General features: G+C 40.2%; 1 protein-coding gene across 1 annotated transcript; it reads right to left on the bottom strand.

The window, feature by feature from the left end:
• Positions 1-8,230: 8,230 nt before the first annotated feature.
• On the bottom strand, positions 8,231-24,585 carry LOC110980585 (macrophage mannose receptor 1-like). The gene is made up of 11 exons (XM_022237414.2): positions 24,432-24,585; positions 23,626-23,679; positions 21,287-21,436; positions 19,248-19,333; positions 16,082-16,235; positions 15,201-15,314; positions 14,297-14,470; positions 12,836-12,924; positions 10,634-10,781; positions 10,013-10,117; positions 8,231-9,117 (listed from the first exon to the last, which is right to left on the bottom strand). Exons 1-11 carry the CDS (start codon positions 24,481-24,483, stop codon positions 9,014-9,016), a joined length of 1,230 nt encoding a protein of 409 aa, XP_022093106.2. The 5' UTR covers positions 24,484-24,585; the 3' UTR covers positions 8,231-9,013.
• Positions 24,586-24,976: the final 391 nt, after the last annotated feature.

Here is a 24,976-nt window from a genome sequence, read left to right on the forward strand (position 1 = left end):
GTATAACGTGTGATGTCCATTGCGACAGCCTGCGCACTTAACGCCGACTGCTACCACACTAAAATAGACTAGCCCCCGCATTTTCTTTTTACTGTTTATAAGCATTTTCAGCTGTTACATGTACACAGGACATAAGACCACTTCGTGTGTCTGGTTCCCAAATGTAAATGTGTAATACAGAAATGACGTCATCTGTAAAAGAGTGCCCGACTAAATGTATAGGGAACTAGAGGGACTCCTTTACTGTACATATTACTCAACCGTACCCCATACCAACATGTTAAGATTACTCAGTAGCAGGATTCTGGTTTATTAAGCAAGTTTGGCAGCTTTTGGACATCCTTTTATACCAAATATTTTTTTGTTTTTTAATTTGCCGACGCGCAGGTCTACGGCGACGCGTACACTGACCAGAAACCGGAGACTTTTTTGCCTTAGGTATTCATTGCATATTTACACATGTATATCATAACTCCAATCATGTCATATTTCCAATTTCTTTTACAGTGGTACAAATTGTAATGTCAAAAGTCACTTTAAAATGTAACCAATTCGTTGAAGTGTCTCTTTAGTATTAAGTATTTTCCACTCTCTGCTCCTAGCCCTAGCTCTTCCTTGTTAACGTGCAAAGAAGGAACTGACACCACATCTGAGAGTCATTTCAGCTTTGTTCTTAGTTACCCTAGGCTAGGTTTGCCCTATTGAAGATGTAACTCTCTGTGACCCCTGGGAGCTTTGTGACCTTTGTGATAAAAACAAACCGCTAAATTACCACAGGTCAACGGTCTTTTCACCTCGCTGTGACCTAGAGTTGCGAAAAACGCAGCACTGTGCCTGCATTAATAGGTCTAAAATTGCTCTTAGCAACGGTAGACCTACTACATGAATCGTGCGAATGTCTGTCCAACTTGGAAAACCCATCCCTATAGTTCATGATATTTGAAAAGTGTACAGGTAAATTGCCGGATGCCATGAACCATGCACACAAGCTTGGTTCTCAGCGCTAGGTGCAAGCCCAGGCTAGAATTCCATGTAGGCCCTAGGCATTTATGGATGATATAGGTAATAGTTTTGTGACGGAGTGTGGATAGATATAGAGCCAGTCTAATTTTATTAATGAACCGTAGTAACCGTAGTGCATGTACCCGATTGGTTGGTTAGTGGCTTGGTGACGTGTACTGGCTGGGCGGAGCGTAGCGCGCTGTGCGTCAGAGCGCCGGGGCGCGTGGGAGAGTTGCATGCTGGACTTCTAGGAAAGAAGTTAGTAAGTTGGGCGCGGAGCAAAGAAATTGTCAGCGCTGTGTGCGTGGTACTTATGCATAGCAAGTACAGAACTATATAGACTATATGGGTGTGTTCGATTAGCTTACAAATGTAAATCAAACCACAAGAGAGCGTTCGTTTAGCCATCACGTGATCTTCGTGCCTGCCCTGGTGTCAGCCACCACTACCCAACTGTACTGACGTCACGGATGGACTGTTCCAGTATGTACATGATGGAACGTGGCGGGGACTTGACCTTTCTCCCAGAATGCCTTGGCGAATAAACTGCAGCGTTCGATAAGCCTCATTTCGAGGCTTCACTTGCGTGTAACACTGGTGTATTCAGGGACGCTAATCGAACGCACCCAATGTGGCTGACTGGCATGTGTAGTTGATGTGTTGCAAGCACAAAGCTCTATGGGCTGTACGTTGCTGACGCTGGCTTGCCTGTAGGGTGTAGCTCTTACGAAGTTGTACAAGTTGTTAATTGCTAACGCAGTGTGCATCGTTTACACATTGTATTATTTACGCAGTGTGACTTTTCTGATGCGCGTGATACATAGTAAATGCATTTGCGTGTTGCTACTGCGACCCTGGGTTAGTTTAGCGCTTACTCTAATTGAAGTAAAAGACAAAACAACATTGTACATTGCATTTGTTGATTATTGTTGAATAAATTGCATTTCCTGTACCGACAATTTTCTTGTCAAGGATTACTTTCTTTACAGGTTCAATGTATTATTTTGACCATGTTTTAGTAGAGACTAATTAACACTCATTCACGATTGGCGGTATATTTCCTGCAAACCGGACCCGCACCCTTAGCCTTGAGGTGTTCTCTGTGGTCTCTCGTCTAGGAAAACCGTAGGTTTTTGAAGATCGACTCTGCCACTAACAGTGCTAGATTTGATCCCATCAACTTAGGGTAAGCCCGGGGATGCCCACATCAGTATAAACAAAAAATCTCTCAATACCATTAATGAGACACAAAGGGCTCACATTATACTAGCTTGGATTCCCCAGCTCCGAGTTTCATGGCATGCCATTATTTTCGGTTGCAGTGCAGTTTGAATGGCATACATGATGCCTGTGTACGGATTACTCCGATAGTCGATATATGATCCGCAGGTCATCTGGCTGCAGTGGCAGCAAGTGAAGATCTAATTGGGGTTTAGTGCTGCAGTAAACTGCATTGTGAATCAGTAACGAACACGTACAAACAGACTTTATCACGCTCCAAAACCATTTGCATTCAATGATAAGCGCTTCCTGTTGTATTTAGTTCTGCATCCGTTACGATTCATTGAAGCTGTTGGCAAGGATCAGGTTAAATATAGACATACATGTCTGTTGTCATCTTCAACTCATGATTTTCCAATGTGCATAATTGATAAGAATCTTTCTTCTGATGTTGTAAGAGTCAAAATTAGATTTCTTTTTCCACACCGGAATTGAACTTGATCAAAGTCTGAATCAATTCAAACTGTAGTGCATGTATCAACTATTCAGAAACTGGTGAGGACACTAAGTTTCTAGGATAATTGAGTTGAATTAAACAAAGATGGAAATGGACCTTGGACTTGTTTTTAGATTTAAAAAAATGGTAAAAAAATAACAAATTAATGATTACCAGAATTAATAAAGGCTAGTCGACTTTATTGTTCAAACTAAATTATATTCTAAAAATCCACAGAATAATTGGAAACTTAAAGTGATCTGATCGCGGTCACGGTACACACACTACGTACACTGTGCATTTGCGGTACGTGTGCGTATGCTGGGTCATGCATGGGAGTTTCTTTCAGCAGTAGGTTCATGAATAATTCATGTATTTTTAACTCTCACACCTACGGAAAACAGTTGCTGTCTGAACAGCGCCACGTTGAAAGCAATATCGTTTTCGCTTTGTGTTCCACGTCAAGGTCATCCTATATCTGCACGGTCCGTCAAGGCCACTGTGATCAAAGTTATTCTCCGCTTAGTGAAAACGATAATGAGCGGGGGCGCGTTTTCACTAAGTGGCGAATCCACCGTGGAAGGGTGGCGAGTTCACCTCTGGATTTTGCCTTCTCACGAACGAGTGAATAACTTCCATGGACTGCAGTTCTTAAATTAAATAATAAAAGTTCAAAATATATGTCTAAACCTATCGTTTAACATTCCACCGTTTTGTAGCCTAATGTGAGAACTTTAGAGATTTCCTGCAGAAAAATGAGCAAAACGTCAAATTTAAAAAATGCCAAACTTCACATGTGATTTTCTCAAAACTGTATTTTCAGTCACTGTTGTGAGCGAATTGGCCACTTCGTGAACATGCTGAAGACTAACAGGCAAAGTGCAGTTCCCACCAAAGGTGCCTTCCTTGTGATGGAAATCGCGCCCTCTTGTGGGCCCGCTGGGGCTTCATAAGCGCCTTACGCAAGAAAGAAACGCGCTGTGTCCATGCAGTAGAGAAACGGATTCTTTGCACAATTTGTAAAAAAATTAGGCTGTGCTATGACTCCTGTAATTGAAGGATTATAATTGACAAGACTGAGGAAACTAATGTTCGTAAATTATTAACTGATATGGAGTTTGCGATTGTGTTATCGCATAAGTTCAATGACTCAAGATTTTGAGGTGGGCACCTGTTACTTTTCACACATAATTATCTCAAACCTGCCAATGCGAACACAGAAGGGTTCAAATTGCCATGCAACGGGACAGATACACGGTTTGCCATCGCAGACAGTACGTTGGGTACAAATGTATATGACCTTTTCAAAATTTTAGTTAAGACGTCTGCAATAGTGAGCAGGAGGTCGTAGGTTCGAAACCTACCCGAGTAAGTTTGTGAGTTTATTTATTTTTCCCCCAAGCTTTTGGACAAACACTAAGTATCCTTGTTACAATATAGATACGTTGGTGTAAGAGCAATACCCGTTATAAAACGTAGCCTGACCCGGGACTGGTCGTGTGTGCTGTGTCAAGCAAGCGAGACAGTGAGAAGGAGGTCACACCCGAATCTATCCGTGTAATCTAATCGAACGCAATCAGTGTGGAACACGAGAGGAATGTGCCACAAATTAAGGTCAAGTCAAAGAACTTAGGAAAAACGCATGAATCGACACCAAATTAATTTCAAAACAGAATAATGCGGAGGCAATTAAGCCGTTTTTCGCTGAAAATTTACAATCATTCATGATATTATTGTTAAGCAATGACGATATCGGGCTAACTGCCAAGATAATTATCAACGTGTGTAGTGTATTATCTCAATTTTCTTTCGTTTTTTGCAAAGTGTAGGCCTTTCTAACCTTGTTTGATCGTGCTATTATTAAATATTTTTCGTTTTAAACATAACAGAAAAAGATTAATTCGATTTTATGGGGTTTCGTGGAGTTTGCAGTTAATTCTTCTTATCTTATGACATTTTCTCGTTTGTTTTTATGATCTATAAGTGATATGTCAAACTTGGGTAGGCACACTAGTATTAATTTTATTCGTATGAAATTATAATGATGGAAGCCTGCAACAGGCCTTGTGGACTTACGGCCAGTCGTTAGTAATGAGAAAAGGCTATTATATGTTTTATTTAGTTTGGTTAGATTAAGTTAGGCTAGGCTGGGATTTATGGAAGGACATCAGAGAAAAAAAGACCACATGAAAAATAAAAACAAATTTATATTTAAAGCGTTAATAAATAGAATACAACAACGACTAATAAATAACGAAAAAAACAGGAAAATACAAATAAAGAATAGATAAATAAATGTGGAAAAAATAAAAAATTAATCAAAATAAAACTAAATGTAAGAGAAAAAATGAAAATATAAATAAGGAAAATAAATATATAAATTTAAAAAATGAAAGAAAAATCCTAATACATGTAAAAAAAGAAAGAAATCTATGACCAAAAAGGCAGTACAAACCACAATTATTGCTTTCAAAGAAGTAAAATCAATAAGTAATCTCACAAACCAAATTGTAACTCGCAAAACAAAATTGTTTCTAAAATAACTTACCAAGTTATTACTTACCAAGTACGAACGTTGGGGGCGTGCATAGTGCTTTGGCCCAGGTTGCGACACGACCACGTGACACATGCATCATGTAATAAACGTACAGAGTACAGATAGCACAGACAGAAGAGCGTTACTCACATGGTCGTGGTGCATAGTCCAACTTAAGACCGATGTGATTTTGCCTGGGTTGTTTTTAATGCCGAAAATAAATTACATTGGAAAAGGTCAGGTATTCAAAAACGAAACACGAAAAGGTTATGGTGACTCAATGTCTAGTTGTATCGGGAAGGGATAAGATTAGTTTGTCACAGATTTGAATAAACCAAAAACACTGCAACTCGCGAAATAAATCATGACCTAGCAAATTATATAAATGGAGCTGTACAGATGCGGCTAAAACGAGGGTGTTATTCACAACTAAGCCACAAGACAAGTCCCCTGCTTGAATGGAATACATTTTTGTATGAGTCTGAATGGAAAAAACTATACCCAAATTATGAGGAAAAGTGGGGTAACACTCATGGTCTTTTAAAACTTGTTTTAAACACAACTAATGAGCTTTAGGGATATTTCGCTTATTTTATTGCCTTTTACTGTCGTGGCCTAAGGCAAAAATGACAGTACTTGCATCAAAATCATAATTAAATTTAAATTAATTTACATCAACATTAAGCATGAAAATATAAATTTAGGAAAATATACACGAACAAGAAAAGTACAGCTAACAGGAAAACGGCAGTGAATTGTTTGAAGTAAACAAATAAATCCACGGGGTACAAGAATCATAATAATTTTCTGATAAAAACGTGCACGGAGATGGTCAGTAAATTTGTGTGTGTGTTTTAGGGGGTCTGTTCACAATTTTGCCTGAATTTTAAACCCCATTTGGGTTGATGAGGATGGCATCTCTCTTTTGTTTTTGGCATTATTTACATGTACATGTAACCTCATGATTTTGATCTTGCCTACATCAGAATTCAGGTTTTCCATTGTTAAAAGTACAAAGAAATAGTGGTTAAATTAAGAGCAGGGGTGGGAAGTTGACACCCCCCCCAAAAAAAAAAAACAAGCACGCGGTGGACTGTGTTACTTCTCAACACAAGTTTATGTTTGATAAATTCATAAGTAGCCTAGCCCTAAAATGACTATGAAGACAAAAATATGTAAGCGGTAAATTGAAATATATAAGCATGCTAATGTGGTATAGCAAGAAACCTAGTACCTTTAGCCATAATCCAAAGCTCTAAGTTGGTTTTGTGATGAACAAAATGAAGAATTTCAAACAAAATATTCTGCTGTTACCCCAAGTGAACGAGGTCTTTAAAAATAAAATGGTTCCCTTCCTAGCACGTAACATAAACAACTTTGTGATTTAAGGTACCATGCACAAATATAGGCAATGTTGATTGGCACACGCAAAAATGACCACCTTTATTGCACAATTACGGCTTCTTCGTCATAAAACAGCACTTGCAGCTTTGGTATAACCAGGGATAGATGTCCGAGGGGAACCCGGGGTGCGCACATGTTTTCAAGGGGGGGGCACCACAGGAAAATAAGCCAAAGATGCATTACAACTGAAATTATTCACTGATTTCAAATGCGGGGAGGGAGGTTCCGGGTGGCGTTGGGTATTCACTGGAGCCCTACCCCCCCCCCGAAGTTACTGACAGGCATGTTGTTTAAATGTGATTACAGCACTTCCCCAATGGGACGATATTGTCAACAGTTCAAAACACGACTTTTATTGAGGATATGACTTCAAAGTTAGAGAGTTAAATGTAAAGAAGTAACGCAGTCGAAGCTGAAATTTGGAAAACCCCATTTGCCCAAAACTCACTTCGCCTAAGAATAGTGCATGGTTCCCCAAATTGCACAGTTTTTAAAGATCAACCACACTGCTTAGACTTAAAAAGGTTATTTAACAGGAAACTGGTCATTGTTAACCTATGTTGTGACTAACGAGACAGTTTCTCTTTGCATTTAGGCCCTATAAGCAAATTGTCATTCGGGGAGTTCTGTTCCACCGCGAGAATGCTCAAAGTAAACAAGTTGCGCAAGCGATTACGGTAAACAAATCCAGAGATTTGATGACGTCATTATACAGCTCTCTATCCCCTTTCTTGGCCTTGCGGCCGTAATAGGGTTTTTATAGCTCAGAGCAGCGAAGAAACGGGTACAGTACGTTAAATGTCATTCTCTGCACGTGACCACGACCATATGCCTGAAATTCATCAAGACCTTACTCCGATTCAAATTGGGACGGTTCACTTTATTATATGATCCAATGTTGATCAGCAATTGTCGATAGAAAATCAATTTTATGTCGCTATCATCGGCGGACCTCTTTCAATGCACAGTAAAGTGCGAGCAAGCATGGCACTCGTGCAAACAGGCGCACGCCCCGAAATAATGAAACAGTCGTATAATTGCAGAGCAAAGTGTGACGTAATCAAAACAGGCTTCTGTTCATTTTATTTTGTTTGTATCAGTTTGCCTGATACGACGGAGGACTTTAACTCGGGCTTTTGATGTCTGTAGCAGTCTTTTCTCAGTTTTTACCCACTAGATTGTTTTTAATGTAACTAAATTCATAAAAATTGAAATTGTAAATTACCAATGTGATTGATCTTTAAGCTCTAGAAGACATTACGGTCAAGCTAAATTTCTTTTGCCCTCGAGCGCTTGGAAATGAATTTGTAGTCTTTGTTGTATACTCCAAGAATCCCGTACAGTTAAAGCTAACATTATTGCAGAGAGTTTTCCGATAAACAAGTGAAACATTGTGCCGAAATTGAGAAGAAATGACGTTGATAAATATACCTCTATACATTTCAATTGGCTGCTCTCGCTTTAAACTACTTGAATGGATAGGGACAGTCTTGTAGCTAGGTCTTGATCGCCTACATGGGAGTGTAAGGCGCATGCTCGAAGCAAGAAGAGGAAAAATGGTCACATTACCATTTTGCTTGAATGAAACATTCTTTATTTGTCACGAATAATACTTAATACAATCTTACGTTTGATGAGAAAAATTTACTGTTCAAAATGTTTAATTTTTATGTGTTTTGGATCAAAAGCTTGAATTTGTTTCCTCCTAGTTTTATTTCTTCAATTATCAACACTAACCTTATATTTTGTTTTGAAAGTGGAAATTTAGATTGTCTATAGATTTATGAGGTAGCCTACCCTTAATAAAGAAAAACAAAAAGTTCATGTCAGTCGATGGTAGACTCCATCTGATCATTGTGAGCAGCATAAAATTGGAAGATTGGATAAGCATTATTTTTCTCTTGAACTGGGAAACGAGCATGAACTTTAAAATCAGATCCAGAATATGACCATAACCCCAGTAAAGCCGGATTAAAGAGATAGTATTGTCCGGTAGTTTTGTTTAGAACAAAATATTATCCAACATTGGTTGATTAAAGACCCACAAAAAGTTTTAGGATAATCCATCTTCATGTGGTATATCGGTTTCCATCTTAAGGATACCATAAAAAACTGGTAAAAATATCTCATGGTTTTACAGGGTGTTTTTAATTGTTTTTATTTTTAATAGTAATTGTTTTATTTGACTTCATTTTTTTCTTGATTCTTTTTTTTTCACAGGCGAATGGTTTGTTTGAATAGAGAGGTGTACAAAACCTGTTTCCGTTCTTGATGCTTTTGTTTTTTCAAGAAACTATTATTTGATGAAATTGTTACAGGGTTGGGATCGTCCGGACACATTTCCAGTTCAATCTTTATGGCCAGTCAATGGGCGAGTCGCTGACACAGCAGCACGAGTTGATACCGTCCACCCCGATAAGACCTGGTGGGCATGTTGTCTGTGCACACTCGTCAGTGTCTGAAATTGAATTACATGAAACAAACAACTTAAAGTGCTTATGGACGGTGTAAACAGTTCGCAGCATTTTTTGTTTGTCATCCATTCTTCGTTGTTTTGTTCAAGCTTCATCCATGCGCTCCGAACAGAACAAAAGAGGGCGTGTTTTGGGGGGGAATACTCACTGCATGGACGTGCAATGAGGCGCTCAAGTATATGCGCATTTGACGCGGAGCACGCCGAGTACGCATAACCAATTTATTCCAGAATATATGGTCTTCGCGTACACTCAGAACGCGTGCAGGAGCCCACCTGTCTTTCGCCGCTTGGGGGCGCACTTCAGGTCGGGGCGGATTGTCGTTGGTGGTATTCGTCTTAAAACGCTCGTAACTCCAAACTCTTATCTGAAAATGGTGGGTCTAACACAAGGCTGTGTCACAGGACACGTTATCATTTATTGCACCACTCCATTGAGTAGTTAATGAGCACCAACGCACTGTTATATTCAGTTACGTCTGCACCTCGTTTACGCGGCAAGAACTGGTTTTCCTAATGGAACTACTTCTAAAAACTCTTTTGGCTTCAGTTTGGAAAAGTGTTTAAACAATACTTAACATCGAATTCAGCACGTAGTGCTTTGTTCTTTAGCGCGTTTCCTAACTGAAAGCAAGATAGTATTTATTTGCTGGGCATCTTTCTTGGGTGTATTTTAGGAGTGTGGGTCGCAATGAGTAATGGTGTCCAGGACGCAGCGGCTTGACTACAAAAATTGGTGGATGGTGATTATTCACTGCAAAAACTGATCTACAAGTACGAATGGATGCAAATTGCAGGTATTCCAATTAAAAAAAAATTAAGAAAAATGATGCAATTTTGTACAAAGGGTGTATACGCGTAATACAAACTTTCCACTTACTGGTCTCGCAGTTCTTTCCCTCGAAGCCGGGGAGACATTTACACCGGTAGTCTTGAACCATATCAACACAAGAAGCCCCATTCAGACACGGGTGTTTCTCACACACTGTTAGAAATAAATGGAACAAAGCATAAAAAAAATAGGGTACACGATCAACTGTTGTTCAAACTTTCGAAACAAAACTTGCTTTTGGTTGGAACACTTGGCTATTAACACAACAGGTTTGAAGGTACATGACTATTTAATTAGCTGCATTAACTTCAATGTGTTTATATAAAACAGCACATTTTTCATGTTGGGGATATTACACCAACGGTGATATATATTGCAAAGAAACCTTTACAAACTTGTTGTATGAGAAAATAGCGTAGAATATCGCTTTACTTAGGATTTAACCGTGCAGATAATGCACTGCATGTAAACCGAGAGCCTGTTAATGTTTGCAATTAAACAGCGTTTAAACAGTTTTTACACGTCGCTTTCTTAAAAAAAGATAATTGTGCCAAGTCAAGCAGAGTTGTAAAGTGTTTTAAACAACATGTCCGGAGTGTTGGTGTTGGTTAATCTCTTTCAACCTCATTGGGCACCGTTTGTCCGTCAGGAAATGAGATGGGTTCTTACTCTTTATAGTATCCTTGCACACATAGCCATAATATTTGGAGCAAGTGACATCAGACCATTGTGAGCCAAAGTACATGGGATCGACGTGCGCACAGTCTTCGTTCTCAGAATCCTTGGGTGTTCCTGGCCTCCAGTTCAAATAGTCTGTCTGGAAGACACAAAAAGTCACTAACCTTGATACTGCAGCCCGAGCTCATGATATCATCACTCTTACAGACAACGGTATATAAAAACGTACGTTAGATTTTGAGGGACGCCCTATGTGTTGCTGGGTAATTATGCCAAACGGACCAAAAATATGGGCACATTGGAGTCCTCACACGTCTGCCAAATTTGTCCAGTAATCATACATGTACATTCAATACGGTATACTGATCTTGAAAGTTGATCCCAGCTGGGTGCATTCCTGGAACTCTTGAATATCACGCAAAACTGTTCACCGTATCACGCAAATTCGTAATCATGTTCATTCATTAACATATACCTCTCCCACAAAGACGAAATCCCCTCAGAAAGAAGCCTTTGGAAGCCCTTCGCTGATTTGATGACCTTAAGGAGCAACAACTGACAGAAAAAAACTGACCTTTTCTTTCCGAAAAGCTGAAATATTCCACGACTAATGCAACTTGGTGTACTTTTACGTAAATGAAAATTTACAAAATAATGTATAGCTAGTCTTAGTCCTAACAGAGCGACGGTCGCTCCCCACACTCCACATTCTTCTGATATCTTTTTTTTTTCAAGAGTTTAGCCTTTAGAAGTTTCAAAGTAACGCTTGGCAGTCATTTTAATGCCAATTTGGCGAAATCTAACATACCATTGGGGCGCAGCGCCCCTTTTCCGAAACAGGCCAGCTGAAACTGTACATATTTCCAATTGCGGTGCTTAAAGCACAGGTGCTGGTAGGCATGAAGCCTTAGTTAGTGTTCATAACAACAAAACCGTACCTCCGAATGAGTTAAACGTCACATTGAAACTGAGAAAGAGTATCTTTACATGTATACTAAGTTTTAAAAAAATGGAGAGGGGCCAAAATCTGCCTGCGCCCGGCTCTGAGAGGGGCCAAAGTAACTCGTTCTTTTAGGGTTAAGGCAAAGCTAAAATCAAAACAGGTGATCGAAATACTGTTTGCAGTTTTCAATTAAAATAAATGCAAGGAATGTCGGCATTTATAAAAGTTTTAAAGTCTAATCTGACCTTAGGGTCAGGAATTGCGCTGAGACAAGCCCAACTAAACTTTAAAACCCAACGACTGCAGGTAGGTTAGCCTTTGCGATGCATTACATTTGCATTCTAAGATATGTGAAAACCAACGTGCACAAACAAAGAGACGTATAATAATAATGCCGAAGGTGAAATTACTATGCAATTTCATTCTTAACCGATCATTGCGAGATGGCAGGAAGACAAATTCCGATCTCAGTGCTTCTTGGGTGGCTTTAGTTAATTACCAGTCTTTAATAAAAAAAGGTGATAAGCCATTACCATGGAGAATCCCCGGGGATTCATCACATGACCTTGTACTTTCAGAGTCTATTCTGGAACTTTATTAAATTATTATTGTTTACATGATGGTAACGTTTCAGCTTTTCAGTGTCTTTCTGGTTACACCGACTTATAAAGAAAACTGGTGATTTTTCCTTATAATGGAGAAATGTGGATCGGTAAAGACCCTAGGGTAACTATCTTGTTCTGCTATGGCCTGGGGATGGTGGCGCCAAAAATCTACACAAAGATATTCTCATTAGCATTCTTAAGATTGTTAAGATTTCCTTAACAGTTGAGCCCTCCTTTGAAATGATTTTTTTTAAGTGGCCAGATTTTACCGTTCACTTCCTGAGGCAGTCTTCTTTAAAATCATCTTGGTTAGAGATTTTTTCAAAATACCTGCCTGGTCTAAAGTGACTTGTGTTGAATGGAACCTGAATAGCAATCGTAATGTGAGGACAAATAACCAATATACCAAGGATTTGTTCTTGATTTTCTGACTGATCTGTGTTACTCTCATTTATCCAAGCTAGAAGACAGCTTACACATTGGCAAACTTTTCTTCCATAATCAATTTGTTTGTGTTCCTCCATTTCAACCGCAAATATTTGCTTGTTTATCGGTACTTCATGAATTAATCCTTAAATATTCATTGTGTTCCACCTCTTTTTCAACAATTATACACACCGGTGAAGGGTTCCACAATTTTCTTACCTTTGTCCCGTCGCTCCATTTGAATGTGCCATCTTTTGCTTTGTCAGTGAATCCAATCCAAAAGCGACCCTCACTATAGCCCATGTGCTCTGCACAACAGACAGATGTTTAGAAGAAAGCACTTCACTACAGTCAGCAGAAATAATAATAGAAATATTGTAGCCTTAAATAACAAACTGTAGTCGTAATTACAGACGTTCAAATATCTTGATACTTGTGGTAGGTATTTAGGGGGAAAAGCAAAGCCTAAGCAAAACCCTTCGGCAGGTGCCTATTGTTTCCCAGTGGCAAAACCTGTAAACCATCCAATACCTGGGGGCCTGCATGTTTCGAGAGGATCCGGTTGCGATCAATGATCCATCCAACATTGGTTCGCTGACACCGGAAGATGCCTATTAGATAGAGCGAACCCGCTCAGAGATCATTGATCGAGATTAAAAATCTGTGTAAAACAGAAAGGCCAAGGGAAGCTCTCGCTCATGGGTTCTTATCTGGATACGCAATGATGCTCTTGTACCGCTGGTCTTGGTCCAAGACGTTCTCAGCGCCATTTTTGTGCTAGATGACCGACAGTAATGTACGGTGCAGCGTAAGTGTACACACATTATTAGTGTATCCCATGATGCATTGTGTGCATGTGTACACCCCTAAGCACGAACACCCACACATAATTTGAATCATTCGTGGCTGATGAAAGGCATTGCGATTCCAAACTTTTTACGTGACGTCTGTGCTCTAAACCAGCCGGCGACCATTTTCAAAGCAGGTCTAAGTGGTCGTGGTCCCAAAACATCAACCGATAGCTCCAGAGGCAGGGCAAGCAATAATGAAACACGATGTGACCCGAAAGCATATATAGGCCTAAAGGCTTGATACTTCATGAGTTCTTTAGTTGGCCATATCTCGGGATCGCCAAAAGATGAAATTAAGAGCATCACCAATCGCAGATGTCTTTGTTAACCATAAAACAGCCGCGGACGGAATCCACCACCACATTTGTTTTAACTGGTATCACCACAGTGTGTTTCTTTTGTTTCACAAGCAAAGAATTTATAAGTTTCTTAGTAACGCTTTGCAGGCTTTTGGATACCAACTTTGTGAAAATCGCACGTCCCGTTCTTGCGAGGTGCCCATTATGCTGAGGTAAGTCAAACTATCCCGAAGCCGGGCTCTATGCACGCGGACTGGCGCGCATGTGGCCTTCAACTTCAAATGACTGGAAACAGGTTAGAGTAATTGAAACTTCACATTAACACCGTTAAGGAGTACTTTACTTTAAGTTGTGGGGAAAAACAAATCAGGCATGGAATGGACAAGTTCTTGGGGTGGCTGATGAGAAACGGTCTGAAATTACTGGGCCTTTAAGCATAAGCCATTTAAGTTATAAATACCGCCAGTTGACAATTGCACAGTATTTGCTTCCACGATTTAGGGATATGCAGTGCATCATTCGTAAATTACCGAAGATGAAGTCGCTTTCCTCCTTGCTGTGGATGCTGACAAGGTTTCCTCCGTAGGACTCACACTTGCTTTGAGCTCCGTCCCAAGTATGTCGATCGCCGAAAAATTTGTATTCATCCCTGAAGAGATAGCAGAAATCTCCGAAGTGGTACCATTCAGTCTTGCAGAAGTCGTCTGTAAAGTAAAACATTCAGGAAATTACACCTTAGCGGGAATAATACCTGTCTACAAACGTACGTGTTTATGTTTGGTGTTGGCAAAATGGGAAAGGTATTACTTCAAACGATTAGAATTGTTTAAGTAATTTGACACAGAGAGCATGGTTTCCGTGAATTTTTAGTGATGCAGTGTTGCAACGAAGGCAAGTTGGTTTTTCGACGGCACTCAAAAATGTGAAATTAAGCACTGACGTTTTTTGATAGATTCAAGATATTGCAACTTCACTTTGAAGTCACTTTTGAAAAAAATCCTAATGTAGCTGAATTGTATTTCTCTGGTAGATTGGTAATCGTATAGATTTCCAACTATTTTTAAGCCAGTGTCGTTTGGAATTTTCCGATAAAAATAAAGCGTATCCACTTTTGGTATTTTGAGGGAAGGGGTCGTTGAGGTTGTATCTCGCATTACAGCCTCCATTTCAGTTTTAACGCACCTGATAGTCATGCAGTATACGTAATCGTGTCTTCTAAGTTACAAAGAAGACGGAAATGTATTTTGCCCGTCCTCTGTAGTCACAGTTGACCTATGAAATTATTCGCTTTTTCTGAAATTCGTGTACTAAATTTAAAAAATCTTATCGTTTTGACAGCCTTAGATAAAATGTTCATGAAAGGAAGTATAAGAAGATTATCATAGCTAAAACGCTTGCGTTAAAAACGACGATAGGAAAGGGGTTTCGACATACCTTGCTCGCAATCCTTTCCTGAGTAGCCAGTTTTACATTTACACTGGTAGCCACCATTTGAGACGCTTTCACAAACTCCCCCATTTTGACAAGGTTTGTCATTACAGCTCGACGCTTTGAAAAATCAAAAGAAACAGAATAAAACGCCTCGGAGGGTGGCACATCGATAAACAATAGCACTACAAGAAATTGGCCGTTGGACGTCAACTCCTCAATTAAAAAAAAAGTTCAGTTGTTTACAAGGTGCCGCATGGTTTATCGTATTAAATATTGAGAATTGGGGTTAACAAATCTACAGTCCCAATATCTCAGCCAACACAAGCGATTTCTTTTAACCCGTTCTATTCCTACGAAGGGATGTTATGGATTGATATCAGTGCCTCGGCATGTTTGCCAGATCGCAATGGAAATCCTATTAGTTACATATCTCCAAGACAAAGTTTTTTAAATCACGTGGGAAACATAGCAGAGGAGTGGTGTTACATGACAGGTTCACTGTCTTTTTGATAGGTATTGGTCAACCTAATGTGACTTGCACATTAGCACGAGGCCACGTCTGACACTAGGCATTTGTCTAATTGCTGGTAATTAAAAATATATCTATTACATGGTCATTTTAAACGTGAAAATTGAACTGCTAAACAATACCTATGAATACGCTAAACATGCCTAGTATTCAAACATATTCAAGAGTTGGTAGCAAGACTATGTTTAAAAGGCTGTTCAATGGGTAATACGCTGTTTGCAGTAGTGGTGCAAACCAAAGTGTTAGACGGGGATGCTACATAACAATGCTTCGACCCTCTTTCGCTCGGGCACCCTGGCTCCCTTAAGTGACAGTGCTTCATACACCAAAAGCTACGACATTCATACTTACCTACCTGTTATTCGCTTTTTGCATATGGGATAGTATCTCTGAAAGCACGAGACGTCATTCCAGTTCCCTTTGGATCCATAGAAATCTGGGTCACTGTAGGTGCAGTCCTCGCCACCAAAGTCATACGGCAATCCGGGAGCCCAGTTGTTATAATAACTCTGTATACAGAAAAAAAGGAATCAAGCCGGGTATTTCCTGCTTTACCCAAGTCAAGTATTGCAGGACCCTATCACAGGACTCGCAACGAAGACAGTCTCAAGTCGCCTATTGTGACTGGCGAGTCGCGTGCTTCATTGACAAAATAGCTTACCAAAATGCTTTAATAAGCCAGTTAAAAATTGACAGAATTATAATGGGCGGTTGCTTCCAGCAAGTAATTTTTGTATCATTCTTTTCACCTGTCAAGAAAGCCTGTAATCACCTCTAGAGGGGGCAATGAGAAATCTTTATGGGCTGAAAACACTTGGATCATCATTTTTTATTCGTTCCCACTCCCCCCCCCGACTCGAAATCAAGATCCACCCCTGCAGTAATGCCCAAACCACAATGCTATACTTATGCGTTGTCTTGTAGGTATGGGGTACTTGTGAGGCCACAAGCCGGGCTCGGCCTTCTTTTTCCTGAGGACAGAATGCGAGCCTCGGCCCAGGTAAAGCCCTGTTCGATAGTATTTCATACACCTTCAACCCTGACCTAGGGGTGGTGTTGTGTCCAACAAGCCTGACTCTGACGACAAGATGGAGCCCGACTCAACCCGTAGAATGCACCTACTTATGTATGAACTAACTAGGATCACGTTCTGTCTATGTGATATATAAAAGCCAATGTTGCCGATGGTTGGATTTTTTAATTTAGGGAGCCTCGTCGTGAAATTGTTGGAGTTCACCACTTCCAGTCCACTGCAATTACATGTATTCGCCTTCTTGAGGAATATCTACAGCTTTACAGTGTCTGAACAAAACCATTCGAGACTTGGACTCCGCTACTTCCACCCTGGGTCTAACCTACCATCTGAGACGCAGGTAAATTCAGGTATATTCTGACTCAGTGAAAAGGAATTCGATACATAGGTTTGAACTGTAACTAATTTGGCATGTTGCCCCCAGTATGTGTCGGTATGGATTTCCTTGTTGGTGTAATCAGTTTGACGATAGTAGATGGTTGTGACCATAACGAAATACCTTATACCTTAACTGCAATGTCTAAAGTGTCGCTTGGGTAACCAGGTTTTTCCAAGTATACCATAGCTCAGTGACAGGACGTTTGCTAGACTTCCTTCGTAGACGTTTGCTAGATTTCTTCAATACAGCAAAGAGCTCAGCTACAGCATGGAGACTCTTTGCAGGTAGCAGGTAACAACTATGGCACGGTAGCAACTGGCTTTGGGCTCCATGAACAGTTGCACTGCGCCCTTCGTACAAAACTGTGTTCATTTTTACCTCAGACAGTTTCCCTATTCAACAACCTGCAACTTGACCGTGGACTTGTATTGACATTTTTTATAACAGCTCTTCCTGCTTTTTATCCTGGTTGGCTGAAATACGGTCACGTGTGGTTCACTAATATAGGCTATTACGTGACTTTGGCGTCAGCATGACTCGACACGCGCCTGGACATTGCGCGCACATAAATTCCATGGACTAGTACTCGATAGGTGCCAGTCTTGAAAAATGTTGAATGGCTATTGCGCCCTCTGCAGGTTGTTTTGAATTGAAACAGTTAAAACCCTGGAAGATTTCTTTTCTTAGTTGCTTAGTGACTGAAAATTAGACTGCACGCATGATTTTTTATCACTTTCCGAATTAGTAGTGAGTGAAAAGTTGAACTTAAACAGAACCCTGGAAGACTTCTTTTCCTTGTTAAGTTTAGCGACCCAAAATTAGACTGTCTCAGGGGACACTAAAATGAAACTTCAATTTTTTAGCAATTGTTGAAACGCTATTGAAAGTTTGATTAAAACAGTTAAAATCCTGAACAAATATTTTTCTAGTTTGAAGAGTGTTACTTGGACTGGACAAAATTGGTCGCTAGTGCACACCCGTGTCCCCAGACTGTGAGTGACCAGAAGATCGAGGGTTCTTTTCCCCGAGGCCTCCACCGTCTTCTGGTCACTCACAGTCCCTCGGGGGCACAGACGTGCACTAGTGACCTCATTGCCAGTCCATATGTGTATGATAATGCCCGCTACAGAGTTCTAATGCCCGCTGCATAAATCGCGCGCTGGCACCTGGATACAAGACAGTTTAATCGATTCTAATTGGTCAAGAGTCTGTGTACTCGCAGCTTGCTATGCGCGCGCCAATTGGGCAATTTGCACAAGGAGTATTCAATAAGATGAAAGCAACATTCTAACAAACCAACAAAATCGCTGCAAATCCACCATATATTGACGTCTTTTGACTCTCGGACTAAAAAGGCTATGGCTTGGGCATCGGTCCTGACCATTTTCCTGTCATTTTGTTCCCCGATTGCCTTATCAGCTAGGCGATTACGATTGCGTTTCACAGTACTATTCGTAGAATTCGTAGTCTGCGGCTTATGTAAAACTTTTCTAACTTGCTAAACGAGGGTTACACTGAGTTGCTCGGTAATGTTGGCCGAAACAAAGAAAATCATACGCTGTGAACAACGAATGAGTGACACATTTGAAGCAAGATATGGAACGGAGAGAACCCCCCCCGCCTTTGTGTTGGCCATTGTCTGATCGGAATCTCAGGAATTCTTTACAGACTTCTATGGGGATGTGCTAGGTAACAATAGTCTACAGTGTGTATAGGGATTGGACAGGTAAGGGGGTACCCCTCCGTCCCATTTCTTGCCGGGTATAGATGACAGCAGTCGTTGTGGCGAAGATTCTGATCTTCATTAGCTTCTTAATGCCTGTTATACGTATTGGTAATTACAACCCAACAGCGTAAGAACTGGTCACCCAAAGTCAAATCACAGTCATGAAATCCAAGTCACAAGTCAAGCCACATCAAGTTCCGAGGGAATATAAGAGAGCAAAATGACATCAGGTCTTGTCAACAACTGTGAAATTGTCCGGGCCCATTGTCACGTGAGGCAGCTCATTCCCGAAATGAACTAACTGAGATGAGTTGAGAAGATATTGCGATTTTTCTCACTAATTTTTAAATCTCCAAAGGAAATTAACAGTAAAGAAAATTTACCGTTGTTCCGTCGGTCCACACAAAGTGACCCTCAGAAGCGAGGTCGTTGTATCCCACCCAGCTCCTCTGACCCTTCGGTCGATTTTCTGCAGCAAAACAGGAGGAAGAGAATTTCTCAGTAATGCAAGCGAACAAAGTTATTTCGTATGCTCTACAGATGTTACCAAAATAGAAAACTAAAAAGAATGGTGTAAAACCGAGTATTTCTTGTTGCCTTTATAGGCTAATGACATTAGACGACATAACTGTGTCGGCACCACACCTATGCACTTTCTTCAGCTTGACGGGCGCACACATTTGTCAAATCACGACAACAATTTGGTCGGAGAGGCATGTAACCAGCGCGTACCAACTGTCTACGAGCATCTTGCCACTGCTTCCAATTCTGGTTGTCGAATTGCACGTGACGAAACGTGACAGGCAAAGGCATTACCATGTCTATGGAGGTGCATAAATTTTCGAATCTGTGTATTTCTATTGGCAATTTCATAACGCCAGAATGTTAAAAAACTTCGAAAGTGCGCGCGTTTCTACTCACATCTGTGTAAGTTGAACGCTAACCGTCAAAAATCACGTGACTTAAAATCCTCTATAGGGTGTTTTGCAGGAACAAGGGATTTATTACGGCCTACTCTTTGTACGCAGAACTACCTGCTTATGGTACATTGTGTGTATGAGTATGTATTCCGGTATGATCAAGTGGCCCATACACGTTTCGGTAAATTTGAGCCTTTGGTGGTAACACTCCAAAGGAAATATCACACAACAGTCATGGATATCTCCTTCGATAGCTGAGTATAAATTAAAAGATGGCGAATGATTAGGCAACTAAGGGATACTTAATTACAGGTCCCAACCACCAGTCCTAACGAATGTGAGTGAATATGCTCTGACAAGCAAGAGATTTTATCTGGAGCAATGATTATTGTATCGTGGAGGAGTCTGTTTGCTTGAATATGGTTCTGCTCACTGACCCAACAAGAAATACAAGACAACAAAACCATAGGGGATCTGTCACAAGACCATTTGTATAAGTCCGGTCGGTCATCGCTTAAAGTCTGCTCAAAGCAAGATGTGCAGATTTCGACTTTCGATCGGTGAAATACACTCAGGCCTTCTTCAAGTACATGTACTCAAAATAGATTACATGCAAACAATTTTCGCACTTAAAGTCCCTAAAAATAACGTACTTTGGTCATCACAAATTGTTTTAAATTAATTTTCACCTTTACTCTTGTCCAACGTAGTCAGTGCCCTTAATTTGTTTCTCAAAAAACGGATCCCTAATCAAGGCGCCTGCGACGAAATGGACAGTTGCTCAAGAACGAGGAGCTGGAGGAGACTAGTTTAAGCACCAAACCAACGCACGTAGATTATGTTTTACTGTAGCTTACCGTTTCGGTAGCAGATACGATATACGCGTATGGATAAGTCTCCCACAGTCGAAACGATCGCCTCTGTGGTGCATGTAATAGAGTACCGAAGTGAATACGTCACGCGTACATTTAGTGTGTAAAAGGCATTAGGGCGAGAACCAGCGCGTGAACCAAATCGCACGCGTTCTCCATTCGTTTGCACTGCACTTTCTGGTTCACAGTGACGGTACACTTTCGGTACTCTATAAATTATTCATCATTACAATGGCGCGCGTATTCAACACTGCGTCCTTTCCGGCAGTGTTGTAAGCTCTAGACGACAATCTCTTCCAGAATTGCCTCAAATATGCAGCACCAAAGCTTGGGATTCTGATCGATAAATTGAAACCACAGCAAATGTTGGCCGTGACGGCTGTTCTGGAGGGTCGAGACGTATTTGTCAATCTTCCAACTGGATATGGCAAGAGTTTCAAATACCAGGCCGCACCGTTGTGCACTCCATGAACGTAAGTGGCCCAGACATAAAACTTGCATTTCACTGGCAATCGCGTCCTGGTGTGTTTTGCACATGTGTTTTAGAGTTGGCAAAACCACACTTCTTCAAAAAGGGAGAGCCTCACACATTTCAGACTGCTGTCCAAAACCAACACATTCTATACTTACTATCCAAAAATATTCTCTCGGTGTCGTGATGGACGCTGGCCAAGTCGGCTCCTCGGTACTTGCAGAAATCTCTGCCTTCCATAAAATTCATGTGGGTCGTAGAGAAAAAGTAGCAGTAGTCTTTGTAGCGAAGCCAGTCTTTGTCGCATGCTATTGTGTGGAATGACAACAACCAAAACATGTTGATCAGTTGTAAACAATGTTTGTAAGAATGATATGTGGAGAGATTTCGTTTTAAAAGAACGTGCATTGCCCGTGTTATTGAGTGTCACAGACTTAAAGAAAAGTGATCTGATCAGTTAACCTATTCTGTCACATCTTTAGCCTGTTTCCCATCCCCTACATAGTCTCCAGACGTTTTACAGACATCCTTCAAACGACGATACTAGTAGCGGATGATGAAACCGGAGGAATCCCTCCTGTTTAATGTTACTGAGGAAACGGAGCTCGCTCAATGAACAAATCAATCAGAAGTTGGTAGAATATGTTGTCTTTTGTTCTTCGTTGCCGAAAAGAACTTCAGCATGAATTGTTTACTCATCTAAAATTTAACAAAATAACCACTGATCAAAAAAATTGCCGTGAAGTAATTTATTGATGATATCCATTGAAAAAGTAAATTATCACACTGTGATCAAAAGAGAATGGACAAGGATAGCGTACTATTAGCCTCCTTGCTGAAATGTAACTCTTGTTCAAGCTTTATTTGGCCTGACAAAGAATTACTAGTTATATGATAGGGAGGGAACCAGTCAATCCACATCTTGTTATTTGAATTCAGAACACATGCTTGCGCGCAATCTTGATTTGTCAACAACGCGCGTGTTCCAGAGAAGTCATATTAATTGCTTATTTCTCACACCCCTGTTTGGTATGAACACCGTTTTATGTTCAAGCAATTCCATATAGTCATACCAATCTTGAAATAGGGTTACGTTAAGTGTACGAAAAGTATAGGTTTTACCGTCTGAATTAGTTTAAAGACTATTCAAATTCGTGAACGTGCATTCACATTCGAGCAATTTCTCGAAGCCTGTTATTCCCGTGGTTCATTTCAAAACTTGGCGCATTCAGTTTCGTTTGTACACGTCGAATCGTCCACTTTCAAGAATTCACTTTCGTTACATTACCATTCAATTTCACGATGCACTCAATTTCGCTCTGGGTGACTGGGAGGCGGACTCTTACCCAAATTACACTTCCATTTTCGTGAATGGGCACTCATATTGGCAATGTAACTTTTTAAAAGTATACGTAGCCTGAATATTGGAGACAATAGTTTTTTGTATAATTATGATAGGCGTACAATTCCACAAACTTCTTGATCGCTGGCTATATTTGCCCTGGACCTTTATCATCCCAACCTTTTCATTTAACCTTATAAATATATACTTTTCTTCTGTTAAATGCTCTCCTTGGGATAATATCGTGTTTTTATTTTTCCTTTAAAAGTAGGAAATTTCGGATAACGCCAAACCAACTATTTTTTCTTTCTTTTCATTATTGCAAGGTTGACTGCCAGTTCTAAGTAATCTTGACTATTTCCCTTAAATGCTTCAATCAAACGACCACAATCAACGTTGGATATTCTTGTGTAGCAAACACGAGCTGCTGCCATCTTGTTTCAACGTTTGAGCTCATACAATAAGAGGTTCTCCCACCAAAGTGATTAATGTACTAAAAGACATTTCTTTGCCAGTGAAACATGTTTTCTTCATGAAGTAATTTGAATAAATTATTCAAACCTCAAACATTTCAAATTTATAAATTACACTTCGATGACAAACGATGCATGGATGTTAGAAATGCTTGCTTTTTCACGAAATTGCATGCCTATTACGAGTACCACGGAGTGACCATACAAATGTGGCTGCTGTTCCTAGGATTTTCTGAACTGAATAGTGACTAAAACTTTGTTGTTTATTTAACAAGAATTTGAGTGAATGAGTGACTGAGTGAGTGACTGAGTGAGTGACTGAGTGAGTGACTGAGTGAGTGAGTGAGTGAGTGAGTGAGTGAGTGAGTGAGTGAGTGAGTGAGTGAGTGAGTGAGTGAGTGAGGAGGGGTGAATGAGTGAGTGAGTGAGTGCTCTGACGCCACTACCCTACAAATAAAGGCAGGCTATTTTGATCGGGCTACCGTGTCCAATACACCGCAAAGCATGCTTCCGGTCAGCGAAGAAGTTAGCTAGATTTGATTTCATAGAGTCAACCAGATCAGCTATGCACAGTAAGTGTCGCACATGAACAGTTTATTTTGTTACCTAACGCCAGACACATTTTTCATTTATTTTGTTAGGTTAGGCATATATCTGAGAACCTAAATCCAAACAGCCTTACCATCGGACAATGTGTTTCCCTGCGTCGTACCAAGGATGAACATGAAGAAGACACCTAGGAAAGGAGAAATGAAGATGTCAACAAAGCATTAGTGCTATTGGCTAAACCAAAACCTGTGCAATAAGACGTGCAAAGATCGTGGACCATTACACAGACTAGCTAAACAAAGCAAAGAACGAAGTACGATTCACATACGTCGATAAAAAAAGAATATTTTATGATGTGCGTGCTTGGCACTTTCACTATGCCAAACAATAAACAGGATATTTTAATGCACAACAAATTTTAAGGGTATTCGTACATTCAACGCAAAAAAATACTCGTTCAGCATTTTACAAGTATTGTCCGACTCATGAATTTGAAATAGGGATGAGAAGGGGTCATGCACCTAAAACTCTTTTGAGTCACGTCACACGTATTTGGGTGAAACATTGTGAAGGAACCCGACAACGTGGCGGAACCTTGCCGGTGTACATGTGGCCTCACTTACATCCAAACCATGTCAATAGTTTACACCAAATAGGCCAACAAGAAACAACTGGCAGTCTGAATACTGAGAGACTTCGAGAGAGCTCAATATATTAATACGTGTATTGTAAGATGTAACATGACAGACATATCGCCATTCATGTTTACCAGTCTTGTACTAATGTCCTTCAGACGATAATTTTTACTGCCACATATTACTACTTTGGGGTTGGTAATTTTGAGATTTAGGAATTAAACCAATAACCAGAGCACCTTAGGATTTCAAGTAAATCATCAAGCCGAGGTCGATGAAAGTTTTATGCTACATGTACACTTACCGATGAACACAGCCATGAATGGCAGGCAACGAGCGAAACTAGAGTCTTCCATGATGAAACTTGCCAGCGATGTGGTCTGATATTCGTCTTCCCAACGATCCTGCTATTTATTAAATTCCAAAACTATTTATCGCCATGGCAATCAGAGACACTGCGTAATTCACCTCGCAAGTTAAGATAATTTTCTGTGAAGTCTGTTAAACAGTAAAGAAGAAACTTGTTTTAAAAAGTTTCATTATTTGACCGTATGCGATAAGATTAATCAATTCCGAGTTTTGAAGTGGTCGTGTGCAATAGCTGATATGAAACAGGTGGCTGATTTAGATTTTTTTAAAGAGAACCTTGAAAATGGCGGTTCAGGTTTTGACTCAGGGAACATGTTTAAATAAAACTAGCAAGTTTTTTTTTTTTTCATCCACAAAGAAACAACAGTACCATTCCGTTTCTTCAAAAGGCAATATGGAGGCCGGGGCAGGAGTCACGTTTTTCTAGGCCCCGTTATCAAGAAAAAATAAAATAGGTGCTTACTTACTGTGCCAAAACAG

This window comes from Acanthaster planci, linkage group LG10 (assembly GCF_054643075.1).
Source record: "Acanthaster planci isolate LZ-2023a linkage group LG10, COTS_SCS, whole genome shotgun sequence".
NCBI lineage: Eukaryota > Metazoa > Echinodermata > Asteroidea > Valvatida > Acanthasteridae > Acanthaster > Acanthaster planci.

What these genes read in the sequence shown, in the direction of transcription:
- LOC110980585 (XM_022237414.2), bottom strand. Translation starts at nt 24,483, where the DNA reads ATGGAAGACTCTAGTTTCGCTCGTTGCCTGCCATTCATGGCTGTGTTC. An exon ending in AGGAAAGGATTGCGAGCAAG is followed by an intron (nt 14,471 to 15,200) that starts GTATGTCGAAAC and finishes TTTACTTTACAG; the next exon opens with ACGACTTCTGCAAGACTGAA. An exon ending in GTGCAAGGATACTATAAAGA is followed by an intron (nt 10,118 to 10,633) that starts GTAAGAACCCAT and finishes TATTTCTAACAG; the next exon opens with TGTGTGAGAAACACCCGTGT.